Raw genomic sequence first — 15,929 nt, 5'->3', positions numbered from 1 at the left:
GAAATCACAGCTCAAAAATATTCAAGCTTAAAAATTTAGGTTTTGTATGAATTAAGAAATTTTCTACAACCCCTATGATTTTGTAGTTGTGACCACAACTGATTACTGCAAGGTTCAGACAAATGAAAATACTTTGTTAAGTATATTTTGTATTCACCTCTTGTATAGGTTGTACTTAAAATCCTTGTGCAAATTTATAATGTGTCACGAGTCTGACTCGATGTTATAAGCCAAGTGTCATAATCTGTAGTGTAGATGTCACTTGGCTAGATATCTCATAGTGTAAGGGTGAACATAAGAGATTTGTGCAGGTGGAAATGGACCTTTAGAGGAGCATTGGTTGCTAGCTGGTATGAGGCAACGTGTATCCTTTTTGATCGTGTGATCGGTGCTCCAGAGAGGATCTGGCAACAACGGCTGGAGGAGGAGTGATCTTGCAGGAGCATTGGCCACGCGAGAACGAGAAGAAAGGAAGGGAAGCGGCGTCGGTCGGAAGAGGTGCGAGCACACCTGGCTTCAGGGTAGAACGAGAAGAGAGCTACGAAGACGGCGGGACAGAGCAGGCCTGGTCCAGCGCTCGTAAAACTCGTCTCGTGCTGAAGAAATAGCTCGCGTTCAACTTGCCAACTTCCGGCCGAAAGCCTCCACGTTTTCTTATCGGCAACCTTGTGAGACAACGGTCGAGAAACGTTCTACAAGTTTTCCGCGGAAACGATGTTTTGCCCGGTGAGAGTGCGATTCGGTTAGAAGATGCAGTGTTTCGCGTGCGAACGCAACGCTCCACGTGTGCCAGCAAAACGACGCGATTCCTTTAAAGCCTCGATTCTACGAATCTCGCGGGTTTGAAAGTGGGACCTAAAACGAGATACCACGCTCTTCAGGTGAGACACTGTTCATTACCACGCTCTTGTGCGAAGATTGTTTATTTTCGAGTGTGATATTGAAACGGTTCAAAGTAACGTTGCGCGACGAACCTTTCGAATATTGGAGAAAATAGAATCGCAGGAAACCGGGGTTGCGATTGAGTTGTTGGAGTGGAAGTAACTCGTGATTTGCAGTTTGAGTGACACCGGTTTTGATTTTTATAGATCTGATATCACATAGGTACCTTTTGGATCGGTGGTGATTTGTGAAAATTTTGTCAATTTTGTTTTGATAATTATTTTAATTTACTAGCCTGAAGACTTACTATTTCAGTATATTACTGTGCTGTTATATTGTTATGCCTGTACACTTACAATTGTATACAATTGACTTTGCTTTTCGTGTAATGACGAACCTGTTATGTTTGCCTGGAGCACATAGAACTCCAAATATTTTGATCGCAATGTTATTCGATCAATTTAGTCATGTTCAAATTGATCAGAATGTAACTCGAGCTTCAAGTACTACGAATGTCCATTTTTACTGCAGTGGTAAATGTCTTAAGAAGATCGAATCTATCTCGTCGAGAACCTACTTGAAGGTATTGCTTCTCGTTTCCGAATGTACTCGTGAAACTATCGACTCAGGTTTGAACCTATTTGCGATGTACTTGGTTCCGATAGGAATGGAATAGTAATACGTGTTTCTCGTGCTCGAATCAATAACTAGTGATGGGCTAGCAATCACTTCGAATTGCTCCGCATATACAAGGCGTCGAAAAAGTACCTTTAGATATCAGATGTTGAAAGTGAATCAAAATTTGATTTAAACTTAACTAATGAGGATGAGGTCACGATCTTGCAACTTGTTAGACTTTACTATTTCTGCTGTTAGGTTATCAAGCTTCTAAATTTGCAAGCAATTAAAGATCCTCAACAACGTTCTCCCCACGGAAGTCAAATTTATCGCAGCCTGTGCAAATCGGTATCGATAGGGGAAGTTCGTTAATAAATTTTTGAACGCGTTAACAGCTCAGCCGGGAGTAAACAGAAGCATCGTCGGATGGCTTTTTAATGGAATGCCGGTGTTGGGTTGCGAGAAAACCGGGGATGTCAAATGACCGCGTGCCCTCCCGATCGGCGCGTCGCCCGTTTCGAAAACTACAAAACGCGAACTAATTAAAAGGGAATCAGCCAACCGAGCTGACACAAAATCTCCGCGTCGATCGACCGGCAGCCGCAGAGCGAGCGAGACGCGGACGCCGCGAGAGAGATCCGACGACGACGCGACACGTCGCGACGCGGTGCAAATCAAATATTAATCGTGCAATTAGCGCCGATTGTGCGTTAATCGGTTTTGCTTTTTTTCCACGCCTGGTTTGCCAGCCTGCTGTTACACGGCCGCGGATGCCACCGGAAAACGTTCGAGACGATGACACACGCGACCCGCCATTCGCGACCCCCGCTCTCGATCATCGGTTTATTCCTGTTTGCGGCCCCATTAATTTCGGATTATCGCCAATTGCTTGTATCGCCGCCTGCGCAAACTCTGTCCGATTCGTTCGATACCGCTGCTGCCTTAATTGATCTTCGGTGATTCCTTTTTTCTTTGCTCACAAGTGCTCTGCAATAGATATACGGATTCGGTAGAGGATTAATTAAAATTGTTTCTGACGTTCTTGTCGTTTAGGTAAAATTGCTGTATTTATGTCCATTGGATGAGTAATCTTGACTCAATGGTGAAATTAATTTTGTTTGAGAAAACTGAAGAATCGAGACTGAAATAATGTGACGCCAATATTTGCATGAACATACACGATAATACCATAATGCCATACGATAATCATAAATATTATACAACAGAATGTTCTCACTTCTCACGTATCAGCACTAAATACATCACAATCTAGAGATTAACAAGTAATCACAGAGAGATAAAAGTGTCAACACCGACTTCGATATTCGAAACAGATGTCTCAGAAACTACTAACCCTTCGTGATTAACCACACCGTTTTTGTTTCTCACGCAGTTAATTTTGAATTGAAACATCATGGGAACCAGAGCGGTTGCCGTGGGGGCGGCACCAGGAGCAGCAGGGGTATCCGGTGAGGCTGGTTTAGCTGGTGTACCCAGACTTCTAGAGGACCTGGCTCGACTTTCCGAGGACAAAGATACAGCTGACATCGTCTTTCTGCTAGGTCGGGACGAGACGCCGGTGTATGCTCACAGAATTATCCTGAAAGCGAGGTCAGTACTCGATTTCGTTACACCCCTGAAATCGGATAAAGTATCGAGTGTATGCGGATCGAAAACCTTTAAGGTACATACGTGACATATATTCAATATTTTGTTTTGGGGTTCAAAGGTCATTGGGATACTCAAAATTAAACCAAGGTCATCTCAAGAACAGTGTCATAGGTCATCTTTTACGAACTTATATTTTTAATGGCCATACATGACATATATTGACATACGTGTAATTACATACACATGTAAATACATACATGTAAATACATACATGTAAATACATACATTATATTAACATTGAAAAAGTTAAATTAATATCTAGGTACCTAAGGGTAAATTGCATAAGTGTATCTCTTCGAACACAGCTTTATAACACAATTAATTTCTATAAATTTACCAAAACTGCCAACTAGAATAAAAATGATTGACCCACCTCATATAAGAGATCCAACTTTGGTCCGATTTCTGGCACGTTTTTCTTGGCAGAGATAGCATAATGCCTCACGTTCCGACGATAAATTTCGCAATTTTTCTGAAAGACGTCGAGATGCATTGTCTCGATATCACGAGGTGGCGTTTTTCACGAGTACGTAGAAAACGCGCAGTTTTCCACGACTCGTCTCCCGCGTGATTTCCTTCGAAACGTTTTCCCCAGTGTCTCCAAGGAAATCCATCTCGATCGTGAATCGATCGATGCGACGCATCGACGTGGCTGTTTTAATAAAAATTACGATTAACAATTAATTAATCGGGTCCCGTGGCGCGTCTCGCGGTAATAAAATTTCCGACTTCGCTTGCTCCCCATTCGTGGAAACGCGTCGAACCCTTTCGCGTCCCCGGGGGCGCGGGAAAACATCGGCAAGGAAAAGAAAATAGTATAAATTGTCTCATTGTGTGAGCCGAGGATAGAATATCCATTCGTCGAGGGCATCGATGATGGTAAATTACGCTGATGCTCTTTTAGAGGTCGCGAGTTTTGCTAGGTTAACAGTCGCGAAGATTCTGTACAAGATTTCGAGGTTAAATTATAGGAAAAATTAAGGGAGACCCTTCGTGCGAGTTTTAACCCTTACGTGACAGGATTAATTAATTAAACACGAAACTACGAGATCGGAAGTGGAAGATCGAGCAATGTACACTCAGGCACAACATGGGATTTATGTGGAGACATATGTAAACTTCACACTTTAAATTTGTAGCTTGCTAATTTTTACATATTGAAATTTACATAATTTGAAGTCCTCGAATACTGATGATTAGATATCCAAGTTCTTAGATTTCTAAATTTCTACATTTATAGGTCACTGGATAGAGACAGATAGCCCAATACATTTAAGTTCTCAAATTTTCAGGTCACTAAATTTCTAAGTCTCAGAATTCTTATATACAAAATATCAATATGTGAAGGTATCTTTCTCTTTGGTTACAATATTTTCCCCAGGGCATCCAAATTTGCCCTCGAGTGTACTTGACCGTGTTATCAGATAGTACATACACGAATCGAAGTTTTATCGCGCCCTTGGGGTTGAAAAAGTTAAGTGTGACGTCCATGTCCCGCAGGTCACGAAAGGGTTAATTATTGAATAAGGGATTCAAACTTCCGCGTCGTGGCATTTGAGAAATCCAATTTTGTCGTGCAAGAAATATTTCTTCTAAATATCACCGAAATTTCAGGTCGTTGTTTTTACGCTTGAGGTCATTGCTCCGAACCTCAGGTTCGGTTGGTAACCGTGTTAAGAAACTTTTCTCTCGACCGAAGAGAAAATGGCGGAACTTAATGTTCCCCGTGGAATCGCAAACGAACGTAACGACAGGGAAATGATAACTTCGTTAAATTTCCAAAGTCACCGACGATGTATAAATAATTTATCCCTCTTGCTCCATGCCCGCGTTCGTTCCGCAAGAAAAGGAAAAGAGTAGCCGACCGGAAGGGTACTCGACTCGCGAAACACAAGTTCGATCGGTGAAAACTCGATGAAAATTCTTGTTCGAGCAGACGGAGAAAGAGAAATAGAATCGCCAAGTCATCAAAGTTTCCTCCATCGCGGAGAGTTCGTAGCGGCGATGAATTTTAATTAAGAGGAGCCCCTGATTGTTACGGCGAAATGAATCGATTGAACGTTCTAATTAGTTGGACAATAAGAGAAAAGCACTTTGTTCTACGATTCGGTCTCGGATTACCGGCCGTGTTTTTAGATGGACAGAATACTAATTGTCGCAAGGACGCGTGTCACGTTACGGGATTACCTTTGTCTTACGTTTCAGGTTAATTATTGGGGACGTGTGGTCCTCGTGTGTCGGGTACCGTTCGGGTCACGGTCGGAAACATTCGGGTGAGGTCGCGTGGGTGCACGGAAATGTTTCGGGACAGGGTGGTACACTTTTGGAATTTGGGAGTTTGGAATTTTGGGGAATTTGAGAATTTGGGAGCTGGGGATTTTTTAATTTTTAAGGTTCAAATTTTGGAGATTTAGGAATTTGGGAATTTGGGAATTTTGGGAAATTGAGGATTTAGTGATTAGGGGATTTGGTGGTTTGGAGATTTGAGGGTTTTGGGGTTAGAGGATTTGAGGATTTGGAGGTTTGAGGGTTTTGGGGTTAAAGGATTTGAGGATTTGAGGATTTGGAGGTTTGAGGGTTTTGGGGTTAGAGAATTTGAGGACTTAGGATCTTGAGAGTTTGAAGATTTGCGGATTTAGAAATTTTGGGATTTAGGTATTCAGGGATTTGGGGATTTGCGCATTTGACGACATGGGAATTTACAAATTTGAGAATTCAAAAATTTGGGGACTTAGAGATTTGAGGATTTGAGGATTTGTAAATTTAGGGATTGCAAGGTTTAAGAATTTGGCGATCTGCACATTTAGATCTACATATAATAATTTTTAAATTCAGGAATCGGAAATACAGGGAAATTTGAAAATTCAGAAAATTTGAAGATTCCGACCCGCAGAGTTAAATTTGGAAACGTGAGAACATATAAATCCGCTTTTCCCAGCCGATCCCACCCGAATTCCTGAGGCAATCGTATAATGTCGGGTACCCGCAGATCGCTAATTGCAAAGTCAATTACGATATCTCGGTGAAACCTTTTGATACGATGGCGTGGGCGGTTCGTCGTTGGTTCTTTTGTTGTCAGCTCTCTTTTCCATCTGTAGCCTCGGAAAATTAAGTTACGCATGCTGGTGACAGGCGTCCGTAGGAGGAACGAATGGACAATACGCGACCGCACTCGAAACTCTGCGCGGTGCTCTTCGGTTCGCTGAAAATCCTGACAAAGACCCGGTGACCCCACCGTTCCTCCGTTCTCTATGCCTCTTGTAATCCTTGTCATTTCGAAACGCGACGCGGACGAGAACGATGCTTGAAAACGAGAGAAAGGAAATTGAAAAAACAAGCTCAGGCTCCGGTGCCATTCAATGGCACTCGCTAACGTAATCCCTTCGTTACTCGTCCTTTTTATCGGATTCCGCGTTGAATTGACCGCTATTAACACTTCAAGGAGTACGTTGCCTACGTGCCTTTCGGTTACCACTGATACCGGTAATGCGGGCTTATTAAAAGCGCTTCAATTTATTTATCTAATAAACATCGCTCATTTCGCTCGCTGCCCGCCGTGGATACTAAAAGAAATTCTTTTATATCTGCTTAAATTAAAATTCAAGCTTCATACTGGTAGGATTTGGTCAATTCGAAAAACTTGTTGTCAGTTCTAAAATCGGGTCCTTTAATCTATCTTTGCTTGAAAATACTATTTAAAAGATATATTAGAAGAAGTATTTAAAAAGATATATTAGAGAAAAATATAACGATTGTTAGAACAATCAAGATTTTAAAAAACATTTTCAAGATCATATTTATTTCTGAAGTGCAACCATGTGCATGACATAGTTGCACCCTCTTGTTTACTCTGAACAGATATCAAGTCGTGAAAAAATAATTATAAATGTGGAACATTTTTCCGTGGAGCCTGAAAACTTCATACATGTTTCTCTTTCCTTGTTATCAAATCGAGTTAGTCTCTTGAAGATTATTCGACATATAGCTCGAAAAAGAAAGTTGTACAAACTACACCCTAGAGTCAGTTCTTTTCTTGACCGACTAGGGACCGTACGTGTAAGAAAATAAATTGCATGAAATTTTTAAAACTTGCAAAACATGAAAATTGAGAGAATATTTTGTGGTCTCAATTTTATTTATGTAAGTCAAGGAAGAGTGCTTTGTCTGTAAAATGGCGGTTCGAAGAATTATGGATGTAATAATTTATATAAATTATAATATAAATACATATAAATAATTTATGGTTTAATTTTATTTGAATGAGCGAAGGATTTATGTTTAGTTTGCAGACTGTTATATTACTTTGCAATACATTACAAAATATGCGTTTGCAATCTAGTTACATTGCTATTGAAATAAATTCGTATCGCAATTAAAAGATCTCGCAACGAAAGCAAAACGCGAAAATTTCCATTTTATCTGCAAGAAAATCACTGTCCGTTAATTCACTGTACTCGATTTAAACTGAAAAGAGGCTCTAATCCACTGTGGATGAAATTAGATCACGGTTGTCCTAACAAAGAATTTCCGATTCGGAGAGCGATCAGTTGTACAAAGTTCTCGGTGTCGAAAAAGAGCTTCCGATTGAAAAAGGAGGCTTCGTTATCGGCACACTTTCCCTCGGTAATTACGCATTCGACGATACCATAGGTTCGGAGAGCGGGCTCCCGATAATGGACCGCGTAGAGAAGCAGTCGTTTTCAGCGGGTACGGGAAACGGGGAGGTGTGGCGGGAATTTGACTCCTCTGGTGCACCGGAAACGGAGGCGGTTTTTGCACGGAGATCGACGGAGCCGCTATATAATCGCACACGCTTGGTCGTTAGTAGCGGAGCCCGCGGCGACATTCAACCCTTGCCGCCGTAAAACCAAGCAGCCACGACCCTCGTTTCCCGCCACCGTCTATCCCTCTTTCACCCCCCTAACATCCTCTTTCCGCGTCGAGCTCGTGAACCTACGTTACCACCCCCGTGACACCTCGTCGTCACACCAGACGCGAGCTGCCCTATTCTTTTCTCGGCGTCACTCGTTGATATTTGGTTTTCTTTGATTCCGCTGCGGCGTTCGCCTGTGATTAGGGAAAAGCTTCACTCCACGACTTTTCTCTACTCTTTTCCTTTCCTCTTTCTTTCTTCTTCTTCTTCCTTTTTTTTTTCGTTCTCCTTTCTGTCCCCCTTCTTTCGCCTCTCCACACGCCGCTTCTTGTTCGCCTCGTTCGCGTACCATCCATCACGACCAAACACCCGGAGGTACCTTGATTTTTCCTCCTGATGCTTCCTTTTTCCCTTCTTTGCCAGCTCTTGCCTTCTGATATTGCGGTCGCTTTTCTTCAAACTACTCGCGTCTTACGTGCTCGGATGGCTGCTCTTCAAACCTCGCTCGAATTTCTGCCAAGCTCTGATTAGGCAGAAATGTGTGATGAGGTTAAATGCACTCATTATCGATTTATTTTATCTTCTTAAAGGTAAATTCAAGGTTTTGTCTACTATCGAGTTGGGCATTATGTGTTGAATTTATTGTTTCAAAAATCTTTCACAGGTTTTATAGTCTTTTTATTAAAGTCTTTATTAATAGAAGTAGTTAAAAATTTTAAGATAAATTACTAACTGTACATGCACTTCTAAAGATATTAATAAAATTATTTCTGAATTTATTGATTGGAAGAATCACATAAGCCTGTACGATATTCTGTTTGAATTAACAGGAAACAACTAACACTTAAGAATAATAATTTGTTACTCTCATATGATTATTTATCAGCACTATTATATAAGACGGTGAAAAATTGAACATTTTTGAAATTTTCACTTGGACCACCCTTCTAAAATTATTGCTCCCCAATTTTCATCAAAGAATTATCAATTCTTGAATTATATCAAAACCGATGCAGTGCCGAAAGTTAAGGAAGGAGGCGTTTTTGGCGCGAAAGAAAGAAGAAATCAAAGATCAGAGGCCTCCAGATCGCAAAAGCGCGTAAATTCTCAAACGAGCTCGTCGAATACCCGGAGACACTCGTGACAAAAAGCAGCTCGGCTTCTAGTACCTGTCGTTCTAAATCGTGAAACGTAAAAAGATTTCGTGTGCCAGAAACGAAAGGAGAGGTCGTGGCACGAGCTGCGAACGAGGGGTGCAAGGGGATGGGGATGAAGCTTGCACGGGGAGTTCGTATCGAATCAAAAGAAAATCCGTCAAAGAGCGAGCGCAAATGGAAAAGGCATGCACCGTGCTGCTTTGATATTATAACCGACGCGTTAACAAACGCTCGGCTTCGTCGACGGGAGAGAGAGCGGGAAAAGTTGGAAAAAAAAATCACGGTCGACCCATGAAACATGGTTGCCGAGTCGACAGAGGAAAACTAGTGCTCAAAAAAATTAAAAACACGCTGGAGAAGGAAGTAGTACGTGCACAGATGCGGATATGGCTTGGTGGGTCGACTTTTAACGGACGAAAAAAAAGAGGAGGAAGGAAAACTCGAGCTTTATGCTTTCGCGTGTAGTTCGGAAACGATGCGGGCTGCGCATAATGTCAAAGCGATAATCTCCACATTTATGCTCGCAAATTAGAGGGAAACATATTCGAGTGTATCGGGAATTTCTCTCTGGCGGTTGCGGGCCTTTGCATCGCACATCGTCAGTCAAATATACGCGAGGGAAGCTGTCGTAATAAAATATCTTATAGCAAGCTGTTATTGTTACGAAGATCGCGGTAGAAGTGCAAGGATCGCTGCAAGGATTCATTATTTTATCTATGGTAGCCTCTCTGTTAATACATCAGAATTTTATGAATTCGTGATCAATAGAAAATTAGAAAATTTTTCACGATGACTCAAGAGTGATAAATATTATTTGAAGATAGAAGTGCTTTGTTGGTCCCGGAGTGTTAACGATAGGGTAGAGCAAAAAGTGGATGAACAGATAGAGGGTCGTTGGAATAATGCACGCCGCATACAGCAGCTTTTAAGAAAAAAGACATACATGAAATACACCGACGATTCAGGGATAAAGAAAAGCGTACTGTTCGTTTCTAGACTTGTCGATATTAAAAGCTCACCTTTTGTGTATCTAGTATCGTGCAAGGTTGGTACGGCGCTGGAGAGAAAAGCCAGGATCGAATGTTCTCCCAATGGGTCATGGGGGATCCGCTTTCAGCTCGTGGTGTCAGTAAAAAATTTGTTCTCGAGTTCTGGCGGAGTTCGCCGTAGGGAGTGCAAAAAGGGGTTGAGAAGTGACTGTTCGAAGGTTGCCATTAATTTCTAGAGGAACGTAAAACTAAAGCACGACCGCGTACGTTACGAATACTCTCGTGGCAACGGAGCTTCCTGACGAAGTCAATTAAGCCCTTTTGTAACAAGAAACACTGGCAGAAGTAGAGAAGGCGAAGTGGTGGGTGTTCGTTAGAGAACGGCCACGCACCCACAGCACATTTACGCTCGCACGATTCAAAGAGGTGCTCCTCTTTCATTGTCTCCCTTACATCGCCGTATCCGTTCCTATCATGGTAATTATCGTTAAGAATCGATATCGTTGGATTGATTTCTCAGGTGCAAGAACTTCACGGCTGCCAAGAGGATCGGGACACCTGGCAATCCGACACCGGTGCGTATGCCGCACGCTCATTCGGAAACGTTTCGACAGTTCATTCATTACATTTACACCGGCAAGGTAAGTGCTACTCGATACGGTGTCAATTCTTATCAAGTCACTGAACTTTCCTTCACGTCAGCGTTCAGGTGTTAACATTCGAAAATCTTCAAATTTAAACACTTTAAAATTTATTCATCTAAAAATTAAATTTAATAAAATTTAATTTAAGGACTTGAGAAATCTACTAAAATTTAATTTAAAGACTCTCTGCATTGAGTACATACAAACCGTACATCGATCCGTAGCAATTTAAATTGACGTAAAAAATTTTCTAAGATGCGCTCTCCTCCTCTCAGATGTGTTCACAAGTTTAAGAGTTGCAATGTATAGAACCGCTGATAAAAGTTTACCAAAGGGCACGACCGAGTTTTCACCCTCTGAACTTTACCGTAGATCATGCTGCAGGACAGTGGCATCTTCGAGATGCTGGGACTCGCTCACGAACTCGGTGTCGAGGAACTTCGAAGAAGTTGCGAGGAACACGTCTCTGCCACTCTCAGCCCCGGAAACGCGTGTGCTCTTTTGACTGCGGCTCTGGACGCCCAAGAGCGAGTTCCTGGTAAGTTATTCACGAGCTGCTATTCAAAGTTTATGCACCGAGCAAAATTTCTATTCTCCAACTTGCTGTTCCGCTTTCGTCACAATAAAGCGGCTGAAGAGAAATTCAAGGTGGATGCTGTTGGTTTTCGGTCTTTTCAAATGAAGTGTATTAATGAACCAGTTTTTTAAATATTAAGCAGCCGGGAGCTTTATAAAATTACTGAAGTGCTGGAGAATCTGGGTCATATATATTAATTTTAAAAGCCGTGGATTTGGCAAGATGTACAATGTTTGACGTTTATGAAATATTATGTTTAAAGCAAAATATTACTGCTGAACAGAAGTATCATGTTTCTAGAAAATAATTAATTTAAGTCAAATGTATTGTGCAAATACTGGTTTTATGTATTTATAAATTTTATATTTGCGCAATTTCAAAACGGTACCAGTAGCGTCATATAACGATGAAGTTCGAAACTAGCGGAATAAACTTTTAGTTTCGTCATTTATTACCAGATGGCACCAGTAGTACTCTTTCAGGAACGTTCCTTGATCAATCGTTCAATCGTCAACATTTTTATTCGCACAACACTTTTACATATAACAAAATAACGAAATTATTTACATTTACATAATAAATAAAAATACCCGTGAATCAGTGATGCCAATACACAAGTTCCTCTACCAACTCCAGAAAAAAAAAGTGAAACGAAATTCAAATATTGCAGTTGGTACGACTATGACGCCACATCTTCCGGCGTCCGGCAGTTACTAAGCACGCGTGTATACACACTGCCTGTTAATTTTTGAAAACTATTAGAAAAATGTCATACAAAGGGCCACAGAAAGTTCAGAAGGTGATGGTACAACCCATCAACCTTATATTTCGATATCTACAAAACCGTTCACGGGTGCAAGTTTGGTTATTTGAGAACATTAACCTCCGGATTGAAGGACACATCGTTGGTTTCGATGAATACATGAATCTGGTGCTGGACGATGCGGAGGAATACCATTTGAAGACCAAAAACAGAAAACCACTTGGGCGGATTATGTTGAAAGGCGACAATATAACATTAATACAAAATACGAATCCAGGAGCAAATTAAACTTCGCACCATAACCTCGAAGGACGTTTTGTATAGGATGAATACTAACATTGTTTTGTACCTTGTGCGAAGATTACACGTGAGAAAGTCGCGTGTATAAACTGTAGGTTAAGAAAAGTGACTTGTAAACCTTTAACTGTGGAGAACATTAATATCCGAAGAGTTTCAAATATGACTTCTAATTCAGAATTGCTAGGATAAAGAATTGCAAATTGATAGGCACAATTTGTAACTGAAAATATCGGTGTCATGTTGAAATGACAGTATTATTCTCCATCAGAAGATGTATTTGTTATCGTAATCTGGTAGTGGAACAATTTAATTAGAAGAATCTAAAAACATTCGAACGTTACGGGCTGTATCTAAATTGATTGTACTTTGTTCAATGAAAGACTATATGTAAATGATATCAAACTATATTCAGGTTTATACTATTTCTTACCATGAACCGTGCATGTAAATATGTGACTGAAGAACAGCGTAACTTGAATTAGATTGTACATTTAATAAATATTTTTGAATCAAGTCAAATGGTCTTCTTCTTGTAGTTATATTTCACATTCGATCCTTTGTTTCATATTTACAATTCAGAGCATATTAAAGTCTTTGTAAGTTATCATAGATTACAAATATGTATTTTAATATTTAAGTTAAAGAGAATAACTTTATAATTTTCTGCTTTAGGTGGCAAAGGGGCTTGTTCTTCTTTCATCGAGAGATGTTTTGCCTACATTGGAGAAAATGCTGTAGACATAGTCAAAACAACTGCATTTTGCAACCTTCCGAAGGATGCATTGGTAAAGCTTATATCGTCGGACTATCTGGGATTGGAGGAAGAGGATGTTTGGAGAGCGGTGCTGAACTGGGCTAAATATCAGGTTCTTTTTCCTTGAAAACTTCTATTCCGTTTCCGAGTACTTTGATTCCCTTGAAAACTCCAAGAAGGCTTAACGCTCTGACCGTGCGTATGTCGTACAAGGTCTTAGACCTTATGTCCCATACGATTATTACCGGGTCCTTGGGTCCTTAGGTTCTTGGATCGGAATTTAGAATTACGAGTTAAGGAACGCTTAACCGTACGGACGACGCTCCTAGGCAGGGGTGACGCAGCCTACTCAACACTGGACAGAGGAGGAACGTGTGAGGGTTTGCCAACATTTATCAGGAGTGATAAATCATGTTCGTCTGCTGCTAATCGACAGTCAAGTGTTTGCCGAGGAAGTAGAACCGACGGGAGCGGTGCCCATAGAACTTTCCTTGGAGAGGTACGAATTTTTCAATCCCGATCGATCAAGTGGCTCAAAACCCACAAGGTATGATTTGCCAGGAAGTTTCCTTCTTCTTCGAGGCTTTCGATTTGTACATTTTGTTTTAGGTATAGGTACGCAGCGCTCCCGAACAAGTATGCAGAAATTTGTGCGGACAAACGGCTACAACCCAGAGTTAGTCCATTACTGTTTCCTGGGTCACAGATCTTGTCTCGAGACAAGATGGGTTTCCAACGTCTTCTGAATCAGTGGTATGGATCACCGAAGCAGACTTGGCGTTTGGTATATCGGTACGTTTATTATAACAAAATATGTCTTATATCAGGATGTATATTCCTAAATTATATTAGTTATAACTAATGGAGTTATTAATGCGTTTCAGAGCCTCTAGTCATGGTTACTCGGCAGCATCGTTTCACCGACACTGCGATGGGATTTGCCCAACATACGTAATTGCATTGGTAAGTGATTTTAACATGTGACATATTCATGGATAATGCTTAGCATTATTTTTCAGGGAACTCGAGGAGAAATTTGTGGGGGTTTCAGCGATGCGCCGTGGGGCAAGACGAATGCTAAGGGACACTACATCTTCTCTGAGAAGGCTTTTTTGTTCACGTTAACGAACAACCAAGATGTACCCCCAACGAAATACGACATTGTCAAGAAACCTTTTGCAATATGTTATCATCCAGAGTAAATATCATTTCATTTGGAAGTATAAAATATATGTTTTGTAAACTGATATTCTTTTTAACCCTCTTGCAGTATTGGACCAATTTTTGGAGCAGGAGCTGACTTACTGATTTCTAGTAACTGCAACGTGAATATGGAAAGTTATAGCAATCTTCCCCACAGCTACGAGGGTGAACACGCTTCCAACACTCTGCTGATGGGAGACTATCATTTCTCCGTGGTAGACTACGAAGTTTTCACCCCCAGCCATCCGGTTCCCAAATCAACTCACTAAGTATTTTTCGTTTCCTCAGCTTGTACATATAAGATCGCACATTTATAGTTTCCACACAACTTCCGCGAGCTTAATATAAAACCTAAGTGTTAAGAATGAAACTTGTAAGAGTGCAAATTGTTGTTTATGAATGAAGTAAATTTTTAATACACATAGGGTATACGTATATAAACAGAATGTAATTTTTTTATACTATTCGTGAATAAAGGAAAAATCGTACGTTTTTAGTTGTAATTTTCATTAGAATGGTCAGGCGGTAGCCGATCGAAATCGACCGATATTTGCTTGCAATTAAAGACTTTGGCTCTCCACGGGAATCAAAGTATGCCAAACGATGTTCCGTGTCCCGCATAATGAATCCGCTGTCTGCTACACTATGGAGAACAGACAGTTCTCAAGAAACTCGTTAAATCGCGCGAAATTACTATGTGAACAGATGGCTTCGAAATCTAATCTGTATTACAGTGGCGCGTTCGAAAGTAAACGTGAAATGTGAAAATCTACGGAAAAATGCGAACTACTGAATTAGGTATAAGACTATCAAAGACGCCGGTGACACGGATGTACGTTCGATAAACAACGTCGTACGAATTCTACTTTTGGTCAATTAAAATTGTAATTGTGTTCCAGTACCAGCGTACATAACAATTCAGTGGACGTATTTCAATTAACTATGTAAAACGTGTATACATATTATTCGCCTCACGAAAATTTGTCACTTTCTCTTTAATCGATCATATACGACATCTGTTTACCTTCGTTCAATAATTATTTATGTATCTAGTAATCGATAACAGCGAGTTACGAGTTTGACTTATGTGATTTTCAAATGTTCCGCGTTCCAGTTTTTAAGAAGCGTCCGTTCGATTATTCGATCATTAACTATTTATTCGCGGACACGTGTCTTTCTGCAGAGTTACACAACAAAGATTGAATATTGACCCGATGCACGTAATATTTGCGCTCGTCGTGCATATTGCGAAAATCCAACGTTTGCGCACAGGTTTTTTCCTCCCGCACCACGTGTTTGAAACGCGCGGTTTACGAAGCTGTAAAAACATCATCGTATACGGAGTGATTGATATTTGAACGCAAATTTTTAATGTCTCGATGGCTTCGTCAACTGCATATGCATATGGACTCTCGAGCCGAAAGAATTTGCTCGGTGCACGCTGAATATTCATGTTGAAGCTAGCGGCCATCTTTAATGTACTTACTCAACTTTAATG

At 40.8% G+C, this 15,929-nt stretch overlaps 2 protein-coding genes across 6 annotated transcripts; both read left to right on the top strand.

The window, feature by feature from the left end:
* The first annotated feature begins 295 nt into the window (after positions 1-295).
* Positions 296-14,919, top strand: LOC100883496 (BTB/POZ domain-containing protein 9). 5 transcript variants are annotated; one of them, XM_003699705.3, is made up of 10 exons: positions 296-881; positions 2,894-3,111; positions 10,711-10,831; positions 11,207-11,372; positions 13,147-13,340; positions 13,558-13,775; positions 13,838-14,020; positions 14,113-14,191; positions 14,248-14,426; positions 14,499-14,919. In XM_003699705.3, exons 2-10 carry the CDS (start codon positions 2,915-2,917, stop codon positions 14,698-14,700), a joined length of 1,539 nt encoding a protein of 512 aa, XP_003699753.1. In that variant the 5' UTR covers positions 296-881; positions 2,894-2,914; the 3' UTR covers positions 14,701-14,919. The 5 variants fall into 5 exon arrangements, with proteins under 5 accessions (XP_003699753.1, XP_012143707.1, XP_076385263.1 ...); XM_012288317.2 differs by having other exon boundaries at positions 298-881; positions 13,558-13,727; XM_076529148.1 differs by lacking the exon at positions 296-881 and adding an exon at positions 920-1,104.
* LOC105662828 (Small ribonucleoprotein particle protein SmE) lies at positions 11,920-12,987 on the top strand. The gene has a single exon (XM_012288294.2). The coding sequence runs from the start codon at positions 12,178-12,180 to the stop codon at positions 12,460-12,462; it is 285 nt and encodes a 94-aa protein (XP_012143684.1). The 5' UTR covers positions 11,920-12,177; the 3' UTR covers positions 12,463-12,987.
* Positions 14,920-15,929: the final 1,010 nt, after the last annotated feature.

The sequence above is a fragment of the Megachile rotundata genome, chromosome 2 (assembly GCF_050947335.1).
Source record: "Megachile rotundata isolate GNS110a chromosome 2, iyMegRotu1, whole genome shotgun sequence".
NCBI classification, from domain to species: domain Eukaryota; kingdom Metazoa; phylum Arthropoda; class Insecta; order Hymenoptera; family Megachilidae; genus Megachile; species Megachile rotundata.
Note: the sequence above shows the minus strand (reverse complement) of the source record. Positions and strands in the feature narration are given on the sequence as shown.

Bases quoted from the DNA above. Each gene is read 5' to 3' on its own strand.
- LOC100883496 (XM_003699705.3), top strand. From the start codon at position 2,915: ATGGGAACCAGAGCGGTTGCCGTGGGGGCGGCACCAGGAGCAGCAGGG. The intron at 14,021-14,112 runs GTACGTTTATTA...AATGCGTTTCAG, and splicing joins ACTTGGCGTTTGGTATATCG to AGCCTCTAGTCATGGTTACT. The intron at 14,427-14,498 runs GTAAATATCATT...ACCCTCTTGCAG, and splicing joins GCAATATGTTATCATCCAGA to TATTGGACCAATTTTTGGAG.
- LOC105662828 (XM_012288294.2), top strand. From the start codon at position 12,178: ATGTCATACAAAGGGCCACAGAAAGTTCAGAAGGTGATGGTACAACCC.